The sequence below is a fragment of the Rhincodon typus genome, chromosome 15, assembly GCF_021869965.1.
Source record: "Rhincodon typus isolate 14 chromosome 15, sRhiTyp1.1, whole genome shotgun sequence".
NCBI lineage: Eukaryota > Metazoa > Chordata > Chondrichthyes > Orectolobiformes > Rhincodontidae > Rhincodon > Rhincodon typus.
The window spans coordinates 44,973,659-44,996,000 of record NC_063346.1 but is presented as its reverse complement, the minus strand read 5'-3'; the positions used below and the strand labels follow the sequence as shown (position 1 = coordinate 44,996,000).

Below are 22,342 nucleotides of genomic sequence, written 5' to 3'. Positions count from 1 at the left end.
AATATACTAACTCCAGCACCGTGGGCTGTTACCTTATGACTTTACCTTTTGTAAGATACCTTGTTTGAGTGTCTTCTGGAAGTCCAAAAACAACACATCTGCTGGTTTCCCTCTACCCACTCTGGTTGAGACTTCCCCTCAAAACTCTAATAAATTAGTCAAACAGATTTCCCTTTTATGAAGCCATGCTAACTACGATTAATTAGATTACGATTTTCCAAATTTTGTTATTACTTCATGAATAATTGATTCCAATACTTTTCCAACAATAGATGTTAGGCTAATCAGCCTATAGTTATCCGCTTTTGGCATCTCTCACTTTTTGAATAGAGGTGTCACATTGGCAGTTTTCTAATCCTCTGGCACTTCCCCAGAATCCAGTGATTCTTGGAAAATTACAACCAATACATCCACTATCTCTGTAGCTACTGTTTTAGGATCCTTGGATGCAAGCCATCGAGGCCAGAGGACTTATCTGTTTTTTGCCCCCATCAATTTGTCTAATATTACTTCTCTAGTGATGGCGATGGTACTTAATTCTTCCTCTGTATTCTTTAGTATTAATGGGATGTTTGAGGTATCTTCTACCTCAGTAAAGACTGATGCAAAATATCTGTTTAACTCCTCTGTCATTTCCTTGTTCCCATAACTATCTCCCCAGATTCATTTTCTAAGAGGCCTATTTTCACTTTGACCTCTCTCTTCCTTTTCGTATATTTAAAGAAGAGCTCTTATTGTCAGTTTTAATATTCCTCACTAGTTTGCCCTTGTAGTTTATTTTCACTGTCCGTATTATCTTTTTAGTCCTCCTTTGCTGAATTCTGAATTTATTCCTAACTTTGGGCTATCACTGACTTTTGCCTCCTTGTATGCTTTTCCTTTCAACTTAATACTGTCCTTACTTTCATTGATTAGCCATGGTTGGTTATCCCTCTCTTAGAATCTTTCCTCTTTACTGGGATGCATTTTTGTTGACATTACTCAAAATAGTTAAAATTCTTGAATGTCTAACATGTGGGCATGCCACATGCAGGCTCACTGTGATGTGATAACTTTTAACAACTCAGTAAGGGCAATTAAGAATGAAAATTAGCCAGCAAATGACGGCCTTGCCAATGACACTCCGATCTGGTAAAAATTTGAAAAATCTTGCTAAAACATTACTCTTGCACTCATTGATCAGCCTTGCCTCCCGTTCTGGCAATGTCTTGATTTTCAAATTTGCATTTTTTTTTGTTTCCAATCTCTCCTTCATTTTTCTATTCTCAAATTGGCAATGTTTTCCATCTTATATGTGATCTGTGCTGTCCTCAATTCTGGCCTCTTGCACATCCCTGATTTTAATCACTAGTCCATTTACATCCATGCCCGTTTTAAGTTCCAGAGTTCCTCTATGTCTCACCACTTCTCTCTCACCCTTTAGGATATTCTTTAAAACCTATCTTTGTATCCCATCAGCCTTAACACCACCGTAAGTTGCTCCATGTTCTGTTTGTTCGATAATACTAAACCTAAAGCACATTGGAACTTTTTACTGCATTAAAGAGGCCATATAAGTGTAAGTTGTTCTTGAAATAACACTACAGTAAAAGAGCACAGTAATGTGTAAAGTACAATGCAGAGCATTATTTCTAGGAAAGGATGTTTTTAAATTGTTAGACAGAATAACTGTGCAATACTTTCACCACACTGCTGTTTGGCTGCTGAGTATCAGTATAAGTAACATCATGTGAAGAAATTTGGAAAGATTTGCAAAAATATTCTTGACAATGGCGATTCTGTAAGGATGATGTAATTCCTTTCTTCTGATGTTCTTTTAGTCAGTCACTGATCAAGTGGTGTTTTAGCAGTTTGTTATTTGTCTGTTTAATCCTTCCACAGACGTGATAACGGAAAGGAATGACATCTTTCATCTCATAGGCTTCAAGAGGGTGGAGTTCATGGGAGATCAGACTTGTCAGGGGAAAGAGTGAATTTTATAGATTGAATAGCCTTTTCTCATTCTGCGCTTTTCTATGTCTTTTTTTTTGACAGGGAATGTTTTGCTGGCTACAGCTTTCCTGTCTTATGCAGGCCCATTCAACCAGGAATTTAGAAATCTGTTGTTGAACAGTTGGCAGCAAGAAATAATATTACATAACATTCCATTCACCATAAATCTAAATGTCTCAGAAATGCTTATTGATGGACCCACAGTTGGAGAGTGGAACTTGCAAGGCCTTCCTAATGATGACCTCTCAATACAAAATGGGATAATTGTTGCAAAGGCAGCTCGCTTCCCATTGTTGATTGATCCTCAGGCTCAGGGGAAAACCTGGATAAAGAATAAAGAAGCTAAGCATGAACTTCAGGTAGTGGACACAAACTGCAATGATAAATACATGTTTCTGATACTTGAGAATCATTTTTCACTGTTTTATTGTGTGACTGTGAAGTCTTGGCATGAAACCTTGATGATTATAGAATTGAGTAGACATGAATGTATTTCAAATTTTTTAAATAAGTAATTAATTTTTTACAGATAACATCCTTAAATCATAAATACTTCAGAAATCACTTGGAAGACTGCCTTTCACTCGGAAGACCATTATTAATTGAGGATGTAGGGGAAGAACTTGACCCAGCATTGGACAATGTGCTGGAGAAAAACTTCATCAAAACTGGCTCTACACATAAGGTGATTTCTAAGTATTTATTTAGTGCATCATTTGTATTGTAATAATTAAAATGCAGAGATTTCAACATTGTACTTTTAAAAATATTTATTGTACGGTTATGTTGCCATTGACAAAACCAGCATTTATAGACCAAACCTCTGGATGTCCTTTCTGCAGGTAAAGATAGGAGATAAGGAGATGGATGTCATGAGTGGTTTCCGATTGTACATTACTACAAAACTGGCAAATCCGGCTTATACTCCAGAGATAAGTGCTCGAACTTCAATTATTGACTTCACTGTCACCATTAAAGGTTTGGAGGATCAACTGTTGGGAAGAGCCATTCTCACTGAGAAACAGGTGATGCAAATCCTTCAATTAATGACTTAACACCAGATGTAGGGCCCTGTTGTGGCACTGTGGTAGTGTCCCTACTCTTGGACCAAGAGACCTGGATTGAAGACTATCTGCTCCAGAGGTGTGTAATAACATCTCTGAACAGGTTGATTAGGAAAATAGCTTAACATTGAAATGAGTACATTTTCATAATAATTTCAGAGTTTATTTCAACCAAGTGTTTGGTTTTTGTTCTATTCTTAAGAGATCCATTACTATGCAACTATTATGTATTATGTTGGGACAGTGTCCGTCTCAAAGATGAGTCACATGAACACAGATAAGTCATACTAGTGAGTCATCAGTCAAGTTCTTGGGCTTGTTCTGGTTTGTTCCAAATTCTTGCAGAGTGCACAGCTTCAGAATAAAATCTCCCTGTTGGGTTGCAGCAAACAATGTGTTTATATGTTCTTTGGTTCTAACTGGAGCCTAGTAATTGACCAATAAAGAATAAAAGCCTGCATTGGAATGGCAGTAGAAGATTGGTTACACTGTCACACAGTTTTAGGGACTGGAGGTCATTCCTTGCCTGGCCCAGAAAGCCTTAGGAAAATAATAAATAGGAGGTGGCAGGAATTTCATTTGATCCAGGTACAGTACTCTTATTAATGAAAACCCTTATATTTAGATTGCACTTTATTGCAACATTTCAAATTACTTAATAGAATTAGATTAACGTTAAGGTGTAATGAATGTTATAGAGGTCCCATTCAATTCTGTCAAATTTCCCTCCATATTTTCTTCTCTTACTGGGTTGAATTTCACTGATCCCTGGGTGGCAGGATCAGGGGTGAGGGTTGGTAGAGTAGAAGAGAGCCACATTGGAGCAGCTCTCCTTCATTGTCCCTTCGCCAGGGTAGTTGCACTCCGAGAAGCAGAAAGGCTGTCTGATCCTCCGAGACAGACAGCTGACTTACATAATTCTGGGCCCTAATTGAGTGGATTGTACTGGCACTTTGCTGATGGCAGGGCTCTCCCTGTCTGTACAGGGAAGCTTGTTGGAGGCTGCTGTATATTGCATTTAGTAAAACTAAGACTCATTCAGCTGCAGGCAGCTATGGACACCCCTCACTTTTAAAAGAGAGTACATTAGAACATAATATGGTGCATGTACAAAAGTTCCCAGGTATCAAATCAGTAAAATAACAATATATGAAGAATTGACAAGTTGGGAAGCATTCTTATTCTTACAGTAGTCACAACTATAACATGTATGAATGAAAATCCTTCAGTGAAAATTGCAATAATGTTTCTTGATGTTGAAATTCTGATCTCTTTCGTTGTCTTTGTATTTCCCACCTTTCTCACCATTGCTCACGCCACACCAGAGAGAGGAAAATTTTGCCCTAGTTATATTTCTAGAGGGATAGAAAAATTAGTAAAATTAATAACTTTCCTATCTCAAACCTTGGTTAGAGCATACTTAAAAAAATACTGTGTGCAGTTCTGGTCACTACCTGATGAAAAGTATACAGAGGCACTGTAGTAGGTGCAAACAAGATTGCTAGGATGAAACCAAAAAGAAGTGGGTATGTATTTGGGAAAGATTGACAGGCTGAATCTCTTTTCTCTTGGAAAGAGAAGACTGAGGAATAACTTAATAGAGGTATTTAAAGTTATGGAAGGTTTTGATACAGTGGACATAATGAGAGTGTTTTTTCTTGTGCTATATAAATAAGGCAAGTTTGAGCATTAATGAGATGCAAATACTTGGAAATAAAATAGTCACTGCTCAAGAGTGAGGCTCAGAAATGGCCATTTAAAGCTTAAGGAGAAAATCACAAAACTTTTTCTAGATTTTGTTCTTATTTATGCATTCAAAAAATGTGTCCCTCAGGTTAATTTTGCAGTTTGAGTCATATTGACAGTCATGTGACAGTCCATTTAATTTGAAAATGTAATCTGCAACAATCTCACCTGGCAACTGCTTCCTTTCATACAATGCAATTCTGTGTAATCATATTCTTAGCTGTTCCACAGTATCAGTCCAGATTCTCATTAATTTCAGAAGAGTTCATAGTACTGACATCTCACAGGCCACATTGTTTTGACACATTTCAAAAGCATCCGGCCCCAAAATGGTGAGGAACTCATCTACTTTCATCTGTTTTATTTTCTTCCAGCCAAATGTGAAAACTTTGTTCTTAATTACACCAATAATAATTTCCTCTCCTGCATCAGCAATACCCACCTCTACTAGTGGCACAGCTGAGACTGCAGAACTGCTTGTCCTCTGATTGGCAGGCAGCATCAGAATATTGCCTGCCATTCTTAATTGGGCAGTCAACCAAAACATGGGCCTTTTCGAACATAAGTACACAAGAAATAGAATCAGGAAATATATGATATAACAAGGTGTAGAGCTGGATGAACACAGCAGGCCAAGCAGCATCAGAGAAGCAGGAAAGCTGCCGTTTCGGGTCGAGACCCTTCTTCAGAAAAATTCTTCGGCAGTTCCTACTATCTCAGGAAATATATGGTTGGTCAAATCTGTCACTATTCAATGTGGTCATATTCATCTTGGACACCACTGTCCCAACTTCTTCCCATAAACCTCGATTCTCTGAGAGACTAAAAATGTGTAGTTCAGCCCTAAATATATTCAATAGTGGTACATTGGTAGCCATCTGGGAGAATTCCAAAGATTCACAACTCTTTGGATAGAGAAATTTCTTTTTATCTCAGTCCTAAATTATTGGCTCCGTATGCTGAAATTATGCCCCTGGTTCTCAATTCCTCAGCCAGAGGAAACAGCCTCTCAGTATCTACTGCTCAAACCCCTTCATAATCTTGAATGTTTCAATGATATCATCTTCATTCTTTTAAACATCTAAGAAGCAGACTCAAATTATTTGGCCTCTCATTGTAGGACAGCCTTCTCATCCCTGAGCCCAATCTCGTGAACTTTTGCTGTGCTGCCTCCAGTGCAAATTTACCCTTTTGAACACTGAGACTGAAATTACATACTTCATTTTAGATGTGGTCTCATCAAAGTTTCATATAATTGTAACAAATCTACTTATTCCTGTGCTTCAATTCCCTTGCAATAAAGGTGAACATATCATTTCTCTTAACTGCTTTCTGTACTTATTTGCTAACCTTTTGTGTTCCTTGTATCAACATATCCAAGTCTCGCTGAATCAACATTTACAAGTTTATTGATCTTGAAAAATGTTTTTCTGTTCTTATGACCTCACACTTCTCACTTCTCTGTATTATACACCTTCTGCCACTTTGCCAATTCACTTAATCTGCCTATATTTCTTTAAAGTCATTTTGGTTCTTCCTTATAGCTTGCAGTTCCATTTAGCTTTGTAACATCAGCAAAGCTTTAGATATATTACTCTCCATTTGTCTAAATCACTACATCAGTTTAAGTAGCTGTTACTTCCAACATTTCGCTAGTCACAGCTTGCTGTGAGTCAGTAAGCTCAGTTGGATGACTGGTTTGCTCGCAGAGTGATGCAAAAATCAGGGATTCAGTTCCCACACTGGGTGAGGATACCATGAAAGTTCTGCCTTTTCAACCTTGCCCCTCTCCTGAGGTGTGTTGACTTTTAGGTTGAATTCCCCACCAGTTGTTTCTGTCTAATCAGAGAGCAGCTCTATGATCCTCTGGGAATGTGGTGACTTTAGTCACAGAGTGCCAGTTTGAAAATGTTGCATTTAGCCCTACTTTCTGCCCATTAACGAGTTCTGAATCCATGTTAATCTATCACCTCAACTCCATGAGCTCTTATGTTGTGTACTAAGCTTTCATATAGATTTATCAGGTGCTGTTTGGAATTCTAAGTCTGTTACATCTACAAGTTCTCCTTTATCTACTCTACTGCTTACATCCTCAAAATGCTCTAATAAATCTGTCAAACAGGAATTCCCTTTGCTGCAGAAAAATTGCTTTGCGTTCCTGCTGTCAGTAAATGCAAACTCAGGACCTGCTCTTTGGCCCAATGTCAGGATCCTGAGGCTTGTAGCAGAATTCAGAACAATGTTTAAGATCATTTTGAACTAGTAATAATAACAATTTTTTGACAAATAATTTGCGATATTGAACCAAAAGAATGGAAACAAAGTTTAGTTTGAGTATGGTAAATGCAGTGTAAAAAAACTGATAGATAAATAATGCCCATTTAGGCTTCAAAGTATAACGTTTTCAAGTAGGAGAGTTATTTCGTTTAAAGCCGAAAGCTATATTAAACTGTAGATAATTGTGTCTGAAATTTTTTTTAGGAACTGGAGAGAAAGCGAACGAATCTGATGGAGGATGTGACAGCAAATAAAAGGAAGATGAAAGAGCTGGAAGATAACCTACTTTACCGTTTAACAACCACCCAAGGTTCCCTGGTAGATGACGAGAGCCTGATCATAGTGCTTCGAAACACCAAGCTGACTGCTGAAGAAGTAACACAAAAGTTAAAGACAGCAGCTGAGACAGAACTGCAAATAAACGCTGCCAGGGAGGAATACCGACCTGGTAGGTCAGAACTCTGCGGGAATCTGATGTATCAAGTCAATCAGTGCATAAAATTCAATTTTTTCACAGATTATGCATTTAGGACTTTAGTTTACATGTTTGTATATGAATTTATTCAGATTCAACTGCTCTTTATTTTGGCTTTAAAGGTCTGAAAAAGTAAGAAAAGGTATAATCAGACCGTGGCTTTAGACTAAAGAAGGGAAACTCTTTGAGTGTTCAGGGCTGCCGATTGTTACTTATTAATTTTAATTATTTAAAAGTATTGCTGAAAAAAGGCACATTGAAAGATTTTATATCGCAGTCAGCAGGAAGATTCACAACAAATACCAAAATAAGGGAAAACCTTTATTTGGCCTAATATATGATATTGCCAATAAGGTCAATATCATAGTGCGTGGAACTGAAGGAATTCAAATGTGTATTGTTGGCCAGTAAATCTAAGTTTGTGGTAGAGCACCCCCAGTTGATTTCTCAACTAGGACATCAAGGAAAACATGAACATTTGACTGCCCATTTCAAAGGTGAATTTGATCGTAGGAAGGAATGCATTAAGACATGTACAGAAATTCTTGTATGCAGCTTCAGATTGCCTACATGTCATTTATTTATCAGAATATGCAAAGTGTAAGAGGTTAGGTGTCATGCCATCGAAGACATGTTTCTCATGGAACACAACAAAGATGTTTGTGAGAGCGGAGTTCCTATAACAAAAACCACCTATTTGGGCATATATAGTATCAGTAAAACTGAACTTAAGTTGCTGAGTTCATAGTTTAATGAATACTGATTCACACAATGGTGGCCAGTCCAGAGCCATGACATAGTGCTGCAGTACAAGAGTCAATTCTTATGAATTGTCCTGATGAATGCATGATGAAAAGCTTTGACAAAAGGTGTGGTTTCGGCAATACTCAAATTCTAGGCTGCCTATGACTATTTCAAAATAGTTAAATCCCTATGCTATCACTATATCATATCTTCCTTAATGTTGTGCATCCCTCTAAAATGTTCAGTACAGTTTCCTTGAGTGAACGTTTGAAGTTAAAAAGTTTAATGTGTCAATCCACAGAAAGACTGATTAAATGTGAAAATTGGAATGTAATTTACTAAACTAGTTATTTGAACCAGTTTGAGCTTAAGACAAGATTGAAGTTATATAAAAGTCATGACTTTTGTTAAAATAAAAGAGGGTTTTCTGGGCAGTATTTGATTAACTTTGTGTTGCAGTAAATAATCATTGTAATGGTGATTAATTGTGCATCATTTTATTATCTCACAGTTGCTACAAGAGGCAGCATTCTTTACTTCTTGATTGTGGAGATGAGTATGGTGAACGTGATGTATCAAACTTCTCTGAAGCAATTCCTTGGGATTTTTGACCTGTCGCTGGTCAGGTTTGGTACCATGGTTCTATTTACTTCGATTTACCAGTCAGATTTATTTTCGTACTTCCTGCCCAACCCACCCTACCTTTCATTATGATTTATATTTTATATCTTTGCATTCTATTTTGTGTATTTTTCATTTTGCATTTAATGTGTTTTCAAAACCAATTCCACCAGGTCTGCTAAAAGTCCATTCACCAGTAAGCGAATAGTCTACATTATTGATTATATGACCTATGAAGTCTACACCTATACTGCTCGAGGATTTTATGAGCAACACAAGTTCCTTTTCACGCTCTTGCTTACTTTAAAAATTGATATGCAATGCCACAAGGTTAAGCATGATGAATTTCTCACACTCATTAAAGGTATGTTGGTTCATAAATGGATGAAGTAGAACTGCACTTCTTAAAAATTGCTACAATGATTTTGTGTTGGCTAAATTGGAGAACAAAGCAAGAAAATCAAACTTTTACTTAGAGTTTAAATAAGACAATTAAATTCTGCTGTGCAAAGAGTCTGTCATACTGCTTCACATCAATATGAACTTGCATTTTTATAGAACATTTAACATTATAATAAAATGAATTGGAAACCATCATCTTTAATTCTCAAGATCTGTAATTTTAATAAAAGTGCTTGTTTCCTCTCTTCATTTGTAAATTATTGGTTTTCTTTGTACAGGGTCTGAAATTTTACCTAAGAGAGGATTCATTGAAGTAGTAGATAAAACGTACGTGAAAGAAATTCAGGACAGTTTCCCTCAGAAGTTCCCTCAGATGCTGTGTGGATATATGACTGATAAATACTATTTCCATGAAAATGTTCAATGATCTTAAATGTATCATAAAATCATAGAATTTTACAGCACAGAAGGAGACTTTTCAATCCACCAATGTGAGCGAACCCTCTGAAATAATGATCTGTATAGCCTTCTTCCTGTTGACTTTCAAGTATTTTTTTTTTAAAATTATCCTTTTTTTTCCAAAAGGTAGTATGGATTCACTTTATAGCATTGCTTTTGGTAGGGTATTATCCTATTTCAACCTTCCAATTATGTATAAATGTACCCCCCACCTCTTCTTTTGCTCATTTGATGAGAAGTTTTAATTTATAATCTGTAGTTACATATTTTAATTTGTAACAGCATTATATTGAACAGGAAATATGTGGTATTTAATGTAGATTTTACAAATTACTTGCACCATAATTCTGTCAGTGATAGTTTTGATCTTAATTTTGGTGGGCAAAATATTTGATTTAACATGGAATTTGTTAATAAGACAAAAAACCCTCAAAATTGTTTTCCAGAAGGATGAACCAAGATAGTCAGTCTTTCACAGTTAAATTGATCTTCCTGTGTTAGAGAAATTGTAAATGAAAATAGTCCATCAGCATCTTCGGGGATAACTTTGGCTTTGTGTGATAGTGTAAAGTGAGTGATACAACTTTTATTTCCATTCTGTTCAATAGGAAGAGATGTAGTACAAACTCTTTCTGATGAAGGGTCTAGGCCCGAAACGTCAGCCTCTCTGCTCCTATGATGCTGCTTGGCCTGCTGTGTTCATCCAGCCCTGCACCTTGTTGTCTCGGATTCACCAGCATCTGCAGTTCCTACTATCTCTAGTACAAATTCCTATTTGCTTTCACCGATTTTACACAAACTTTCAAAGTCAAGATAATCACCATAGTTTCTTCTGTAAAATATTTAACTTTTATGACACAACTGATGTAGGAAGTATCTCTCCTTTGGTACTCCTCCTTACAATAGAAAACGCTATTGTAATGAAACTGCAGTGATACTGTAGAAGACAGTGCAAACGCAAACAAGATAGCCGCCTGGAGGTGACTTCAGTTTCATGGCATTAGTACGTTCAACAAGCTCATGGAGCACCCTACTACTTGTGTGCCACTCATCCAGAATTGCCTTGCAGCAATGCCAAAATCGATATGTAACAGAACTCTAAATAGTAACTGGTTTTAGAAATATGCTGTGCTATATGTTCTTCCACCTTGTGTCATATAGCCAGAAATTAGAATCCACTTACTAGTCTGTTTTCTAGTAAAACCCATAAACTCCAAAGATTAAGTTTTCTAATTTGGATGTATATAAAAATATACTTTGTTGGGATGTCAAACTTCTTTTAAGTTACCAATATAACTCTGTCTTTAGATCTCTCTGAACTGTAGAACATTTTCCCAGGTATAGAGAGCAGCTCTGCAGCTGTTGTTTTGTACCCAACAGCCAGCCGGTTTCAGACAGTGAATTCTGTAATACACCTACAGCAATACATTGAAATGTGACAGTGCTAAATTTATCATGTTTCTGAGTGTGGTCTGCATGTTATGCACACTGTCATTGCAAATTCCAGGTGGTGCTTCTCTAGACCTCAAAACATGTCCTCCAAAACCTGCCAAATGGATTCTTGATATGACTTGGCTGAATCTGGTTGAACTTAGTAAACTTCATCAGTTCTTCAACATCCTGGTCCAGGTAAGATTTAATGTAACATCAATATATTATTGTGGTAATGAATAATAATCATTTTTCATTGAATTATGGACTCAAATTTTTACAAATATTGATGCATGAGATTTATGTAAAATGTTTGTGTATGACTCAGCAGTTCTAATACTAGACTTGATCAAGGCTAGAGAATCAAATCTCAACTTTGACATTCAAATTCGCAAGCCCTCAGTTTTACAAATTGGTCATTTGTGACTCTGGGCATTTGACAATGTTCCCAGCTTACAAATAATGCTGATAAGGGTTTCTGCCTTCTGCTCTGCATTAAACGGATCAGCAGTGGGTCAGGAACCTGTTGTATTTTCAATGAACTTGTCCACGATTCTTTAACTCAGTCATGGCATTGATATGTTCATCCATGTTTCCTGTGGGCTTGTTAAGATCTGCACTTTGTCAAGAATCTTGCATTATTTTGGCTAAATTCAAGTTGCTTCAGGTTGTCTCGATGTATGTTACCAAACCCAACTCATTAACTACCTACCCGACCCCATGGCATCCATAAGATCCGACGTGTGTCCCGTCTTGCATGCGCCGTTCCCAGAGCAACTCACTCCAGAGAAAAACAGCCCAAAGTAGGGCAGAAAAACACCCAAGTAACTCTGAAGGTGCACTGAATGTTACTGAAAACTCTACTGAAATAAATATGTTTAAATTTGAGTCTCTTATTTATTGGCCTCCTGAAAGGTTAATCCTTCCTGTTTGTTAATAGATTTCTGATGGTTGCCTTTGCAGTCCGTAGCAGGTGCATTTAACTAAAAGAAGTGCAACAGTTCTAACCATTTAAAAATAGATTACAAAAACAGTAATCATCTTCAAAGTATTGAGATTCACTTGTCGTGAGGACAGTATGATATATGTGCAGTGCTGGGAACTTGGTGGACAGGAAACAGGCTGCAAGATGACAGCAACTGGTGAATTAAAAAAGCCAAGAACAAAAATTGCTGATTTTAAAAAAGAACTTAATTAAATTGCCTTTATGGCTGAGCCATATTTAAAAATAAATTAAAAGGACTCAGATGCTTCGGGAGCTAGGAAGAGATCAGTAGGATGTTCCAGGAAATCAGAACAGAGGAGCAGTGATGTGTTTTATGGAAATTGGGAACAGACCAGTCAGGCAGCTTAGTGGCTCACAAGACCAGTTGGTCTTATCATAGCGTGGAAACACTGTAGGGAGAGTAAGTGGTTAGCGATGCAGCCTTATAGCACCAGGGACCCGAGTTCAATTCCAGCCTCAGGTGACTGTCTGTGTAGAGTTTGCACATTCCCCCTGTGTCTGCGTGAGTTTCCTCTGGATGCTCTGGTTTCCTCCCACACTCCAAAGATGTGTAGGTTAGGTGGATTGGCCATGCTAAATTGCCCATAGTGTGTAGGTTAAGTGGATTAGCCATGGGAAATGCAGGGTTACAGGCATATGGTAGGGGGTGAGCTTGGGTGAGATGCTCTTCGGAGAGTTGGTGTAGACCAGTTGGGCCGAATGGCTTGTTTCCACACTGTAAGGATTCTATTCTATGGTAAGACCAACTGGTCTTGTAAAATGCCAGGGGCACTGCGTGCAGAGAATAAGAACTGGTGAGATGCTGACCTGTATTGCATCAACAAAAGTACAAAAGACAGATTATGGTTTCATGTTGTAACCAAAGACAATTTCTTACAATTTTGAATACTGTTGTATTGGAAGGTCTTTTGCTTCCTTTGATATTTCCTACTTGTATGAAGATGTGGAAAAAGCACTAAAGAGCATCAAGACTGAAGACTTTGTTAAGTCAAGAGTTTCAGGTCCAGTAAAGTGCTGGAACAGCAGAACTCAGAATATTAGGACTGGTAGAGTGTTCGAGAGCTGGGTGAAGAAGACTATGGCATGTTGCAGAAGATGGGAGCAAATCACCAGCATTATGAGTAGCAGGACATCATTGAGCAGCATGTATTCAATGTTATCAGCACTGTCCAGTTTATATTGCTAAAGGAGAGTTGATGGATGTAATAATTTAGATTTTCATTTCAATGGATTTGGAATATTTGGACTCCCCTTTCAGAGGTTGGTCAGCAAAATCAAAACACATGGGATAGGTGGTGTTGTCCTGGCATAGTTAAGGATTAGCTAACCAACAGAAAACAAGGAGTAGGAATAAACGGTCAATCTCACATTGGCAGGCTGTGACTAGTGGGATACTACAAAGATTAATTTTTTGACTCCAGCTATTGACAATAAATATCAAGGTTTTGGATGTGAGGTACAAATGTAGTAATTCTAGATTTTCAGATGATCCAAAAAAAACAAGAATCTGTGTTGTGAGAAAGATTTAGACAGGCTTAGTGAGTGCCTGAAAACATGACAGATGGAATATAATTTGGAAAAATGTGAGGTTCTCCACTTTGGTAGGAAGAACAGAAATGCAAAGTATTTCTCAAATAGTAAGAGGTTGGTAGGTGTAGATGTGCAAAGAGACCTAGGTGTCCTTGTCAATAAGTCACTGAAGGCTAACATGCAGGTGCAGGAAGCTATTAGTAAGACTAAGGGAATATTAATTGCAACAGAATTTGAGTACTGGAGTAATGAAGGCTTACTTCAATTGTATAAGAGCTTGGTTAGATTGCACCTGGAGTGAAGTTTAGGCTCCTCACCTTAGGAGTGATATCATTGCCATAGAGGGACTACAACAAAGGTTCACCAGACTTGTTCCAGAGATGGTGGGACAATCCTATGAAGAGAGATTGGGCAAACTGGGCCTGTATTCTCCAGAGTTTTGAAGAATGAGAGGTAATCTCATTGAAACCTACAAAATACTTAAAGGACACTCAGGATAGCTGCACGTAAAATGTTTTGCCTGGCTGGCAAGTTCAGACCTGGGGGCACAATTCAAAAATAAGGGGGATGCCATTTGAGACATGGATGAGCAGAAATCATTTTACTTGGAGGGTGGTGAATCTTTGGAATTTTCAACCCCACAGGACTGTAGAAGCTCAAACTTTGAGTATATTTAAGGTAGGGGTTGATACAGTTTTGATTGTCAATAGCATGGTTATAGGGATAGTGTGGGTGGAAAGCATTGAAATGCTTGATCAGCAATAATTGTATTAAATGGCAGAGCAGGCTCAATGGTCTGAATGGCCTGCGTATTTCCTATTGTACGACCAATGTAATATACTGCTTGTTCTCACCCACTTTCTGTCAATTTAACCTATGTCATACTCACATTTTCCAAACAAATAATTACTGTGCCTATATCCAAAATATGCAACATTCGAATACAGTATCCAGGTACTGCAGGAGACACGATGGGCAGAATTCTGCTGAATAGTTTCACGTTAAAGGGATCAGCATTGGGTCAGGAACCTGAGATAACAAGGTGTAGAGCTGGATGAACACAGCAGGCCAAACAGCATCAGAGGAGCAGGAAGGCTGACATATCGGGCCTGGACCCTTCTTCAGAAATCTGAATTTCTGCTGTGTTCATCCAGCTCTACACCTTGTTATCTCAGATTCTCCAGCATCTGCAGTTCCTACTATCTCTGGGTCAGGAACCTATTGTTTTATTTATGAGCTTTGCCACAAATCTTTAGATCAGCCATGGCATTTACATACTTCTTTTGGGTTTCCTGCGAGCTTGTTAAGACCTGCACCTTGTCAAGAGAAGAATCTCTGGTTAAAGGGACCCTGGCAAGAGTTAGAAATACTGAATTAAACATTGCCTCCCAGCAACCATAGGAATGGAAATGCTGTCCCACTGTTCCCTACACACCACCACCTCTAAATCCTAGTATCCCTACCTCTTCCCTGGAGGTCCTGCTGTTGAATATGAGGGATTGAAGTGAAACACTGGGCACAATTATCCCCTTCCTGGGGATGGTGAGAAAGGTGGCACGAAGGGCAAATAATTGGAAAGGTTTGCACTGGAAAGATACCCATCCTTTCTCACCACCTCAGCAATTAAATCCTGGATAAGAAGGTCCATAAACAACCTTCATGACTTATTACTAACCTAATTAACTATGTTATGGAGAAAAGTGGATGGTTTATCAACTGGGAGACCAGAGTGGCCTGTCTGCTGAGTTGGGAAGGTGACCTCCATTTGCCCCAATCTAGACCAATTGGGGCAAGAATGGAGGACAAGTATATTCCACAGTCTACCACATGTTGTCCTTGACTCTGAACCTGCACTCCCCATGATCCCTATCTATTGAGGTCCAAAAAAAAAGGGGAACTGAGCAGTAGCAGTGTGATCCCTTGAATCTGGATGCAGTTCCCTGAGACGTTTACTGAACTCGTGAAGGCGGGAAAGGTGAACGGCAACCAGTTTTCAGGCATCAATTTCCCGCGCTTCAAAATGATGGCTACATACAGCATTTGTGAATTAATAGCAGCATCAACTGAAGCTCTATAAAAAAATATACAAGGTGGGAAATGTGATTGGATCAAAGATGTTTATTTCTAGATCGTAAATAATTTAAGGCGGTTGATAAAATCATAAACCCACAAAATGTCATAAACAATCGTGTTAACTTTGATTCAATATTATACTTCGTTCTCTTTCTTCACTTTTTTTAAAAAATGGCTGATCTTTTCTGAACACAGCTGGATGTAGATGATCTTGATGATTTAGCAATTTATTTATTTTGTTAAATGGCATTCAGGTCAACCTTGTAAAAAATGTAATCCAACCAGAGGTAGATATCTACTCGAAGATTATAAGAGCAGATTTTATGAATTAGTTGTCCCAGTGCAAATGTTTGTGATTTGCAGAACAAATCAAAGTGTCAGCTGTAAAGGTCAGTATGGTCATATTGCAACTTCACCAATTTTCCAGATATTTATTTTAATGAATAAAAAATTGGGCACACAGGCTGGAAAATGCTTAGGCTGGACTCTGGGTTTGAGATCAGGAATGTCAGCACTGAGAGGTAGTACTAATCAACTGTTTCAATTTTGAGCCTTTTTGCTGAAGAAATTCTGCTGAATAAATCCTTTTCCTAAGGGTAATATACTCTTGTAATTGACAGCTGTCCATCTATAACATTTGTAGATTGCTCGAAATGAGAAACAGTGGAAAACCTGGTATGAGAAAGATGCTCCAGAAGAGGAGGACCTTATGCCTGATGGTTACCATCATTGTCTGGATTGTTTTGGCAAACTTCTGTTGGTCCGATCCTGGTGTCCAGACAGAACAATTGAACAGGTGGAATGTTTGAAAATAATAACTGTCTTCATAGCTTCTTTCTGTAAGGCTATCACTTGAGCATTGAATTACATAGAAATTATATAACAAAGCAGGCTAATCCATTCAACCAGTTCATGTAGGTGTTGATCCTGCACTCAACTAGTAGTCCTAGCCCTATGCGGCCACTCTGTTCTCATTTCTCTTTATTCCTTTTCATCCAGTTTATTTCCAAACTTTCAGCATGAATATACTCCATTTTATCAGAACATTACCAACTCTACTATTCCTAATATGTAGCCAATTGGATTTTCAATCTTCCCTGACAAGAGTCATGTCATGCTGTTTGATTTCATTGCAATCATAGGAACATAAGACGTAGGAGCAAGAGTTAGCCACTCTGCCCTTTGAACCTGCTGTGCCATTCAGTAAGATCGTGCCTGTTCTGGTTGTGGTCTCAAATCCACTTTTCTGTTTGCCTTATTTGATAGTCCTGTTCTCAGCTAATCCAACTGAAACCATTGGTTTGGATTGTTTGTGGATTGTAAACTTGCTCTGGGCTTTTCTCTTTTAGTCTGTCTTTCCTTATGTTCCTAACATCTGGATACTCAACAGTGCTTCAAAAACAACCAGTTCCCTGTTCCTCAGCAGGATGACTGCATTTGAAACTTTTGTTCCAGACACTTCTTTTTCATTACTTGACATTATTGAGTTGTCTCTGTGATCATAAACTTAAATAATCTCAACTGGAGATAATTCCCTCAAATGATGTTTGTTGATGTTAAAATGAAACTCCCATATCTACCAAGAACTGCATGCACTATTCCGTCTGAAATGCCATTCTTAAAACTTCATCTTGTCTTTAAATATAAGAATCATTGACTACCCAGTTCTTCCAAGAGAAAGAAAAAGACCTATACAATTAATATTGCTTTTAAGAGTTAGGCAAACACAGAGGTCTAGATGACATTTGAGCCCATGAACTTCTGATTTGGAGGCAAGAGTGAAAATAACACTCTCTGGTCCAAACTAGCAGTTGTTTTAAGTGTAACTGCCTCTTAAATTGAGTGACTTCACTGCCTCCTTGACTGAGGTCAGGTAACCACAGTTACCTATCAGGTGCTGCGTATTCTCAGTAGAGCATCAGCGAGTCAACAGTTTAATGAGTTGATCTTCGTTGAACCCTAGTGCATTTGTATTCAGTTATGGTAAGAAATACAAAACTGAGAAGCCTTTCTCAGCTAGCTATAACTTTGAACATTTTAAGTGTTTCAGATAAAGTAATAAAATGTTTGCCTTTGAAAATCTAAAACTCCAATAATTATTTTTATACATTTAGGCCCGCAAATACATAATTGATTCTTTGGGTGAGAAGTATGCAGAAGGTGTTATTCTGGACCTTGAGAAAAGCTGGGAAGAATCTGACACCAGAACCCCTCTCATCTGTTTCCTCTCAATGGGCTCTGATCCTACAGACCGCATCATTGCTCTTGGGAAGAGACTGAAAATTGAGACTCGCTATGTTTCTATGGGTCAGGGCCAAGAGATGCATGCACGCAGATTGTTGCAACAGACCATGTCAAGTGTAAGAGGATTATTATTAATTTCCAATTTCTGTACAAACCAATCTTTCCAGAAGCTGAGATCTGTCTCCTCAAAGAAAGTGCACTTATTTCTTTATTTTCTTTAAGTTGACAGTCTAGTTCAAAGAACATTTTTTTGTGTGAGATTGTGCAATTTTATAATATGATTATCTTAAGAACATTCTACTATTTATAGAGATTTGAACCACATCCTGTTGTCAATATATCGCCACAGGACATTAAGGTGCGATTGTTAATTGAAACCCAAGCCAGATGATGAAGAATGAAATTGGGCACCATTCCTTTTCCTTGGTAATAAATGTATTTAAAAAATGTATGTGTATGTCTGCCTTCTACCTGCCATGGTCAAAAATCACATGACACCAGGTTACAGTCCAATTGTTCTGAGGAAGGGTCACCGGACCCGAAACGTTAATTCTGATTTTTTTTCTTCACAGATGCTGCCAGACCTTCTGAGCTTTTCTAGCAACTTCTGTTTTTGTTATAGTGCAACAGGTTTATTTGAAGACACAAGCTTTCAGAGTCTCGCTCCTTCTTCAGGTGTTAGTGAGAGAGGCGGCATCAGACTCAGAATTTATAGGCAAAAGATCAAAGGGCCACAGAACTGATGCAAATGTATTGAATAAGCCTAAAGTGACTGTTAAATCTTTATTCAGTTAATAGTTTAATCTCAGAAATTCTGGGGTTTGCATATTAATTCTTTCTAACTGATTAAAGATTTAACAGCCATCTTAGGTTTGCTCAATACATTTGCATCAGTTCAATGATCCTTTGATCTTTTGCTTATAATACCACATCTCCCACTGACACCTGAAGAAGAAGTGAGACTCCGAAAGCTTGTGTCTTCATATAAGCCTGTTGGACTATAACCTGGTGTCGTGTGATTTTTAACCTTGTCCACCCCAGTCCAACACCAGCACCTCCTCATCACTCTACCCACCACCACCAACGTTTCAGCGGTTTTCATTTATAAGCGCACTAAATTCATAATTAACCCTGCCCTTCACTTGTATACTTTAACAATACAATTAACACACAATTTACAATTAACTTGAGAATACTGTGAATTGAGTAATATCCCAGCCTTTTTTCACTGATAAATTCCTGATCTCAGCAGCTTCATGGAATGAGTTGCCAAGTGGAGCCCAGACATTAACCAATAAAGAGAAGGGACATATCAGAAAATGAGTCAACTTCAGGATATTAGTGTAAAACTTAAAAAAAAATCTGGTGATGAGTAAATTACTACATAGAAAATAGACTTTAAAAGACCTTTAGATAATAACTTTGTTTTTGTTGGCTTTCAAATTTATTTGCATTGAATTTAATTGTCTTTGGAAATTCAATTTTAAGGGAGGTTGGGCACTCCTTCAGAACTGCCACTTAGGACTGGATTTCATGGATGAATTGATGGACACAATTTCAGAAACTGAGACTATTGACGAATCATTCAGACTATGGATGACAACCGAAGTCCACAGGCACTTCCCTATTACACTGCTGCAAATGGCGATAAAGTTTACCAACGAACCACCACAAGGATTAAAAGCTGGCCTGAAGCGAACATACACAGGTAGAAAAGTCAATGGTTAGATGATTATGTGTAATAATTTGATGCTGTAATATCTTCCCAATTGCCATGTGTTAATTTATACATAAACAGGCTTCAAACCAGATGAAAATTTAAATGCGCTTTCCCTTCTTTAATGTTATCTCCCTTCCTCTCCAGAATATGTTGGCTCAATGAGCTTTGGCTGCTCTCCTTGCACCTTATGCAAGTAATGTCAGTGAATGTCAGCACAACACTCTAACATGGAGAGGGAAGGGATACTGTAACCCAATTATGGTGAGAGGAGCAGTGAGGGGAGTCACCAATGGGATAGTGAGGGGAACATTGAGTGGGAGTGACCAGTGGGATGGTGAAGGAGACAGTGAGGGGAAGTAAGCAGTGGGAAGTGAGGGGAACATTGAGTAGGAGTGACCAGTGGGATGGTGAGGGGAACAGTGAGGGGGAGTGAGCAGTGGGGTGGTTAGGGGAGCTGTGAGGGCAAGTGACCAGTGGGATGGTGAGTGGAGCATTGAGAGGGAGTGACCAGTGGGATAGTGAGGGGAGCTTTGAGGGGGAGTGAGGGGAGGTGAGCAGTGAGATGGTGAGGGGTGCATTGGGTGAGGGTGAGCAGCGGGATGGTAAGGGGAGCATTGGGTGAGAGTGAGCAGTGGGATGGTGAGGGGGAGTGAGCAGTGAGATAGTGAGAGGAGCATTGAGGGGGAGTGAGCAGTGGGGTGGTGAGGGGTGCATTGAAGGGGAGTGAGCAATGGGATGGTACAAGGGACGGACCGGAGGGATAGTGAGAAGTGCAGTGTGGGGTGACAAGTGGTATGGTGTGAGGGAGTGACCAGTGAGATGATGATAGGAGCAGCGAGGGGGTGACCAGTCTATTGGTGAGGGGATCAGTGAGGGGAGTGACCAGTGGGAATGTTGAGGGGAAGTGATTGGTGGGATGGTTGAGGGTTGCAGCAAGTGAAGTGACCAGTGGAATGGTGAGGGGGAGTGATGAGTGGAATGGTGAAGGGGCTGACCAGTGGGATGGTGAAGGGGCTGACCAGTGGGATGGTGAAGGGAGTAGTGAGAGGGGAACGACTAGTGGGACGTTGAAGATGGAACAGTGAGTAGGGAGGCCAGGAGGATTGCCAGGGGAAGGCAGTAACTTCAATGCAGTACTTTAGCTTGTGGTCCCAGTGTTTGATTCCAGTGTGGTGTGGCTCACAATGATGTCATCAACTGCACCAACTTTCAGTTCAAGTGCATTGGCAGCAGATACTCCAATATTAATAATGACCTGCAATTGAAACCTCTATTGAAAATTAATGAATTGTCTTTGTTAATCCATAAATTATAAAAAAAATGCTTTTGAGTTTTGTTTAATTAAAACTGTTCAAATTAATTACCTTTTGTAAAATGAAGTGCAAATTGGATTTTGAACTTGCAGTGCATGGCTATGTACAAACTGTACATTATTATTCAAATTTGCATTCGAATAAATCTTTAATGGATTGAGACAGGCACTTATTTAAGAGGTTTCAACACATTATGGCAGTCATACTTGGATGTTACAGAGAAACAACATAATTTCAGGTGGCAAACAGTGTTTACATCAAATAGATGACTCAATGTCTACATGGAAAATTTAACGTAACCCGATGCTCAGTTGATAATGTGTATGCTTGACTCTATATTCTACAAAGCTACTTATTCTGAGTACAGTTTTCTCTTTTTTCCATTTACGACAATCTCTACATTTTCACTAGTTTCACTACAAACATTTACATTGACAGCTTGAAAAGCTACTTGTGTTTTTTATCAAATATAGCGTCACATTTTTAAGCTTCGGTAGCTTTCTCATTTTTGAACATTGGTACCCCATGTAGAGAGATTGCTTGATTTCTATATCTTACATAGTTTACTACTTTTTGTTGAATATTGAAGTAGAATTGTTGAACAGCTTTAAAAATTGTTTTATGCATGTTGACTAAATGTTATTTGTAGGTCAGCATTGCATGTGTTTCCATGTGTAAGAATCATCATCTTCCGGCTCGTTCCATTTGTCAAATTACCAAGTGGGAATTCATTAGAGTGTTAAATGCAGTTCAGGACTTTAGGATGTAAATTAATTATTCTCACACCAGGAAATAAATTTCTAAGCCTCGTCTAATCTTCATATTATGTTATCACTCTGCATGCTTTGTTTTGGCCCAGAACACCACATTCCAGTGACCGTGGGGAGTTATCAAATACTCTCTGCCTTTCCAGCTGGAACCAGTAGATAGAATTTCTTTTAAATAAAAAAGCTGAAATCTCCAGATGTTAGAAATGTGGTGATCCACGAAAAAAAATGTTGACTTATGACATTTTCTGTGGACTTCAAGTCTCTAATAGTATTACATAGGTCTGATAATGTTGACAATGAACGCGCTACTTATTTGAAATATTAATTCTTGGGGTGTGGACATCACTGGTAATGCTAACATTTATTTTACCACACTAAAAAAATGAAAGAACTGGAGATGCTGTAAATCGGGAACAAAAACAAAGTTGCTGGAAAAGCTCAGCAGGTCTGGCAGCATCTGTGAAGGAAAAAACAG

The 22,342-nt window shown here is 38.4% G+C and overlaps 1 protein-coding gene across 1 annotated transcript in view; it reads left to right on the top strand.

The window, feature by feature from the left end:
- Nucleotides 1-22,342, top strand: part of LOC109919602 (dynein axonemal heavy chain 5-like) — a 251,683-nt gene that overhangs the window by 210,342 nt on the left and 18,999 nt on the right. The window contains exons 64-73 of the mRNA XM_048605989.1: nt 2,035-2,351; nt 2,522-2,677; nt 2,835-3,017; nt 7,284-7,527; nt 8,810-8,924; nt 9,093-9,283; nt 11,288-11,409; nt 16,464-16,616; nt 17,935-18,180; nt 19,553-19,772. Of these exons, the coding sequence (XP_048461946.1) occupies nt 2,035-2,351; nt 2,522-2,677; nt 2,835-3,017; nt 7,284-7,527; nt 8,810-8,924; nt 9,093-9,283; nt 11,288-11,409; nt 16,464-16,616; nt 17,935-18,180; nt 19,553-19,772 (1,947 nt within the window). The remainder of the gene's footprint in view (nt 1-2,034; nt 2,352-2,521; nt 2,678-2,834; nt 3,018-7,283; nt 7,528-8,809; nt 8,925-9,092; nt 9,284-11,287; nt 11,410-16,463; nt 16,617-17,934; nt 18,181-19,552; nt 19,773-22,342) is intronic.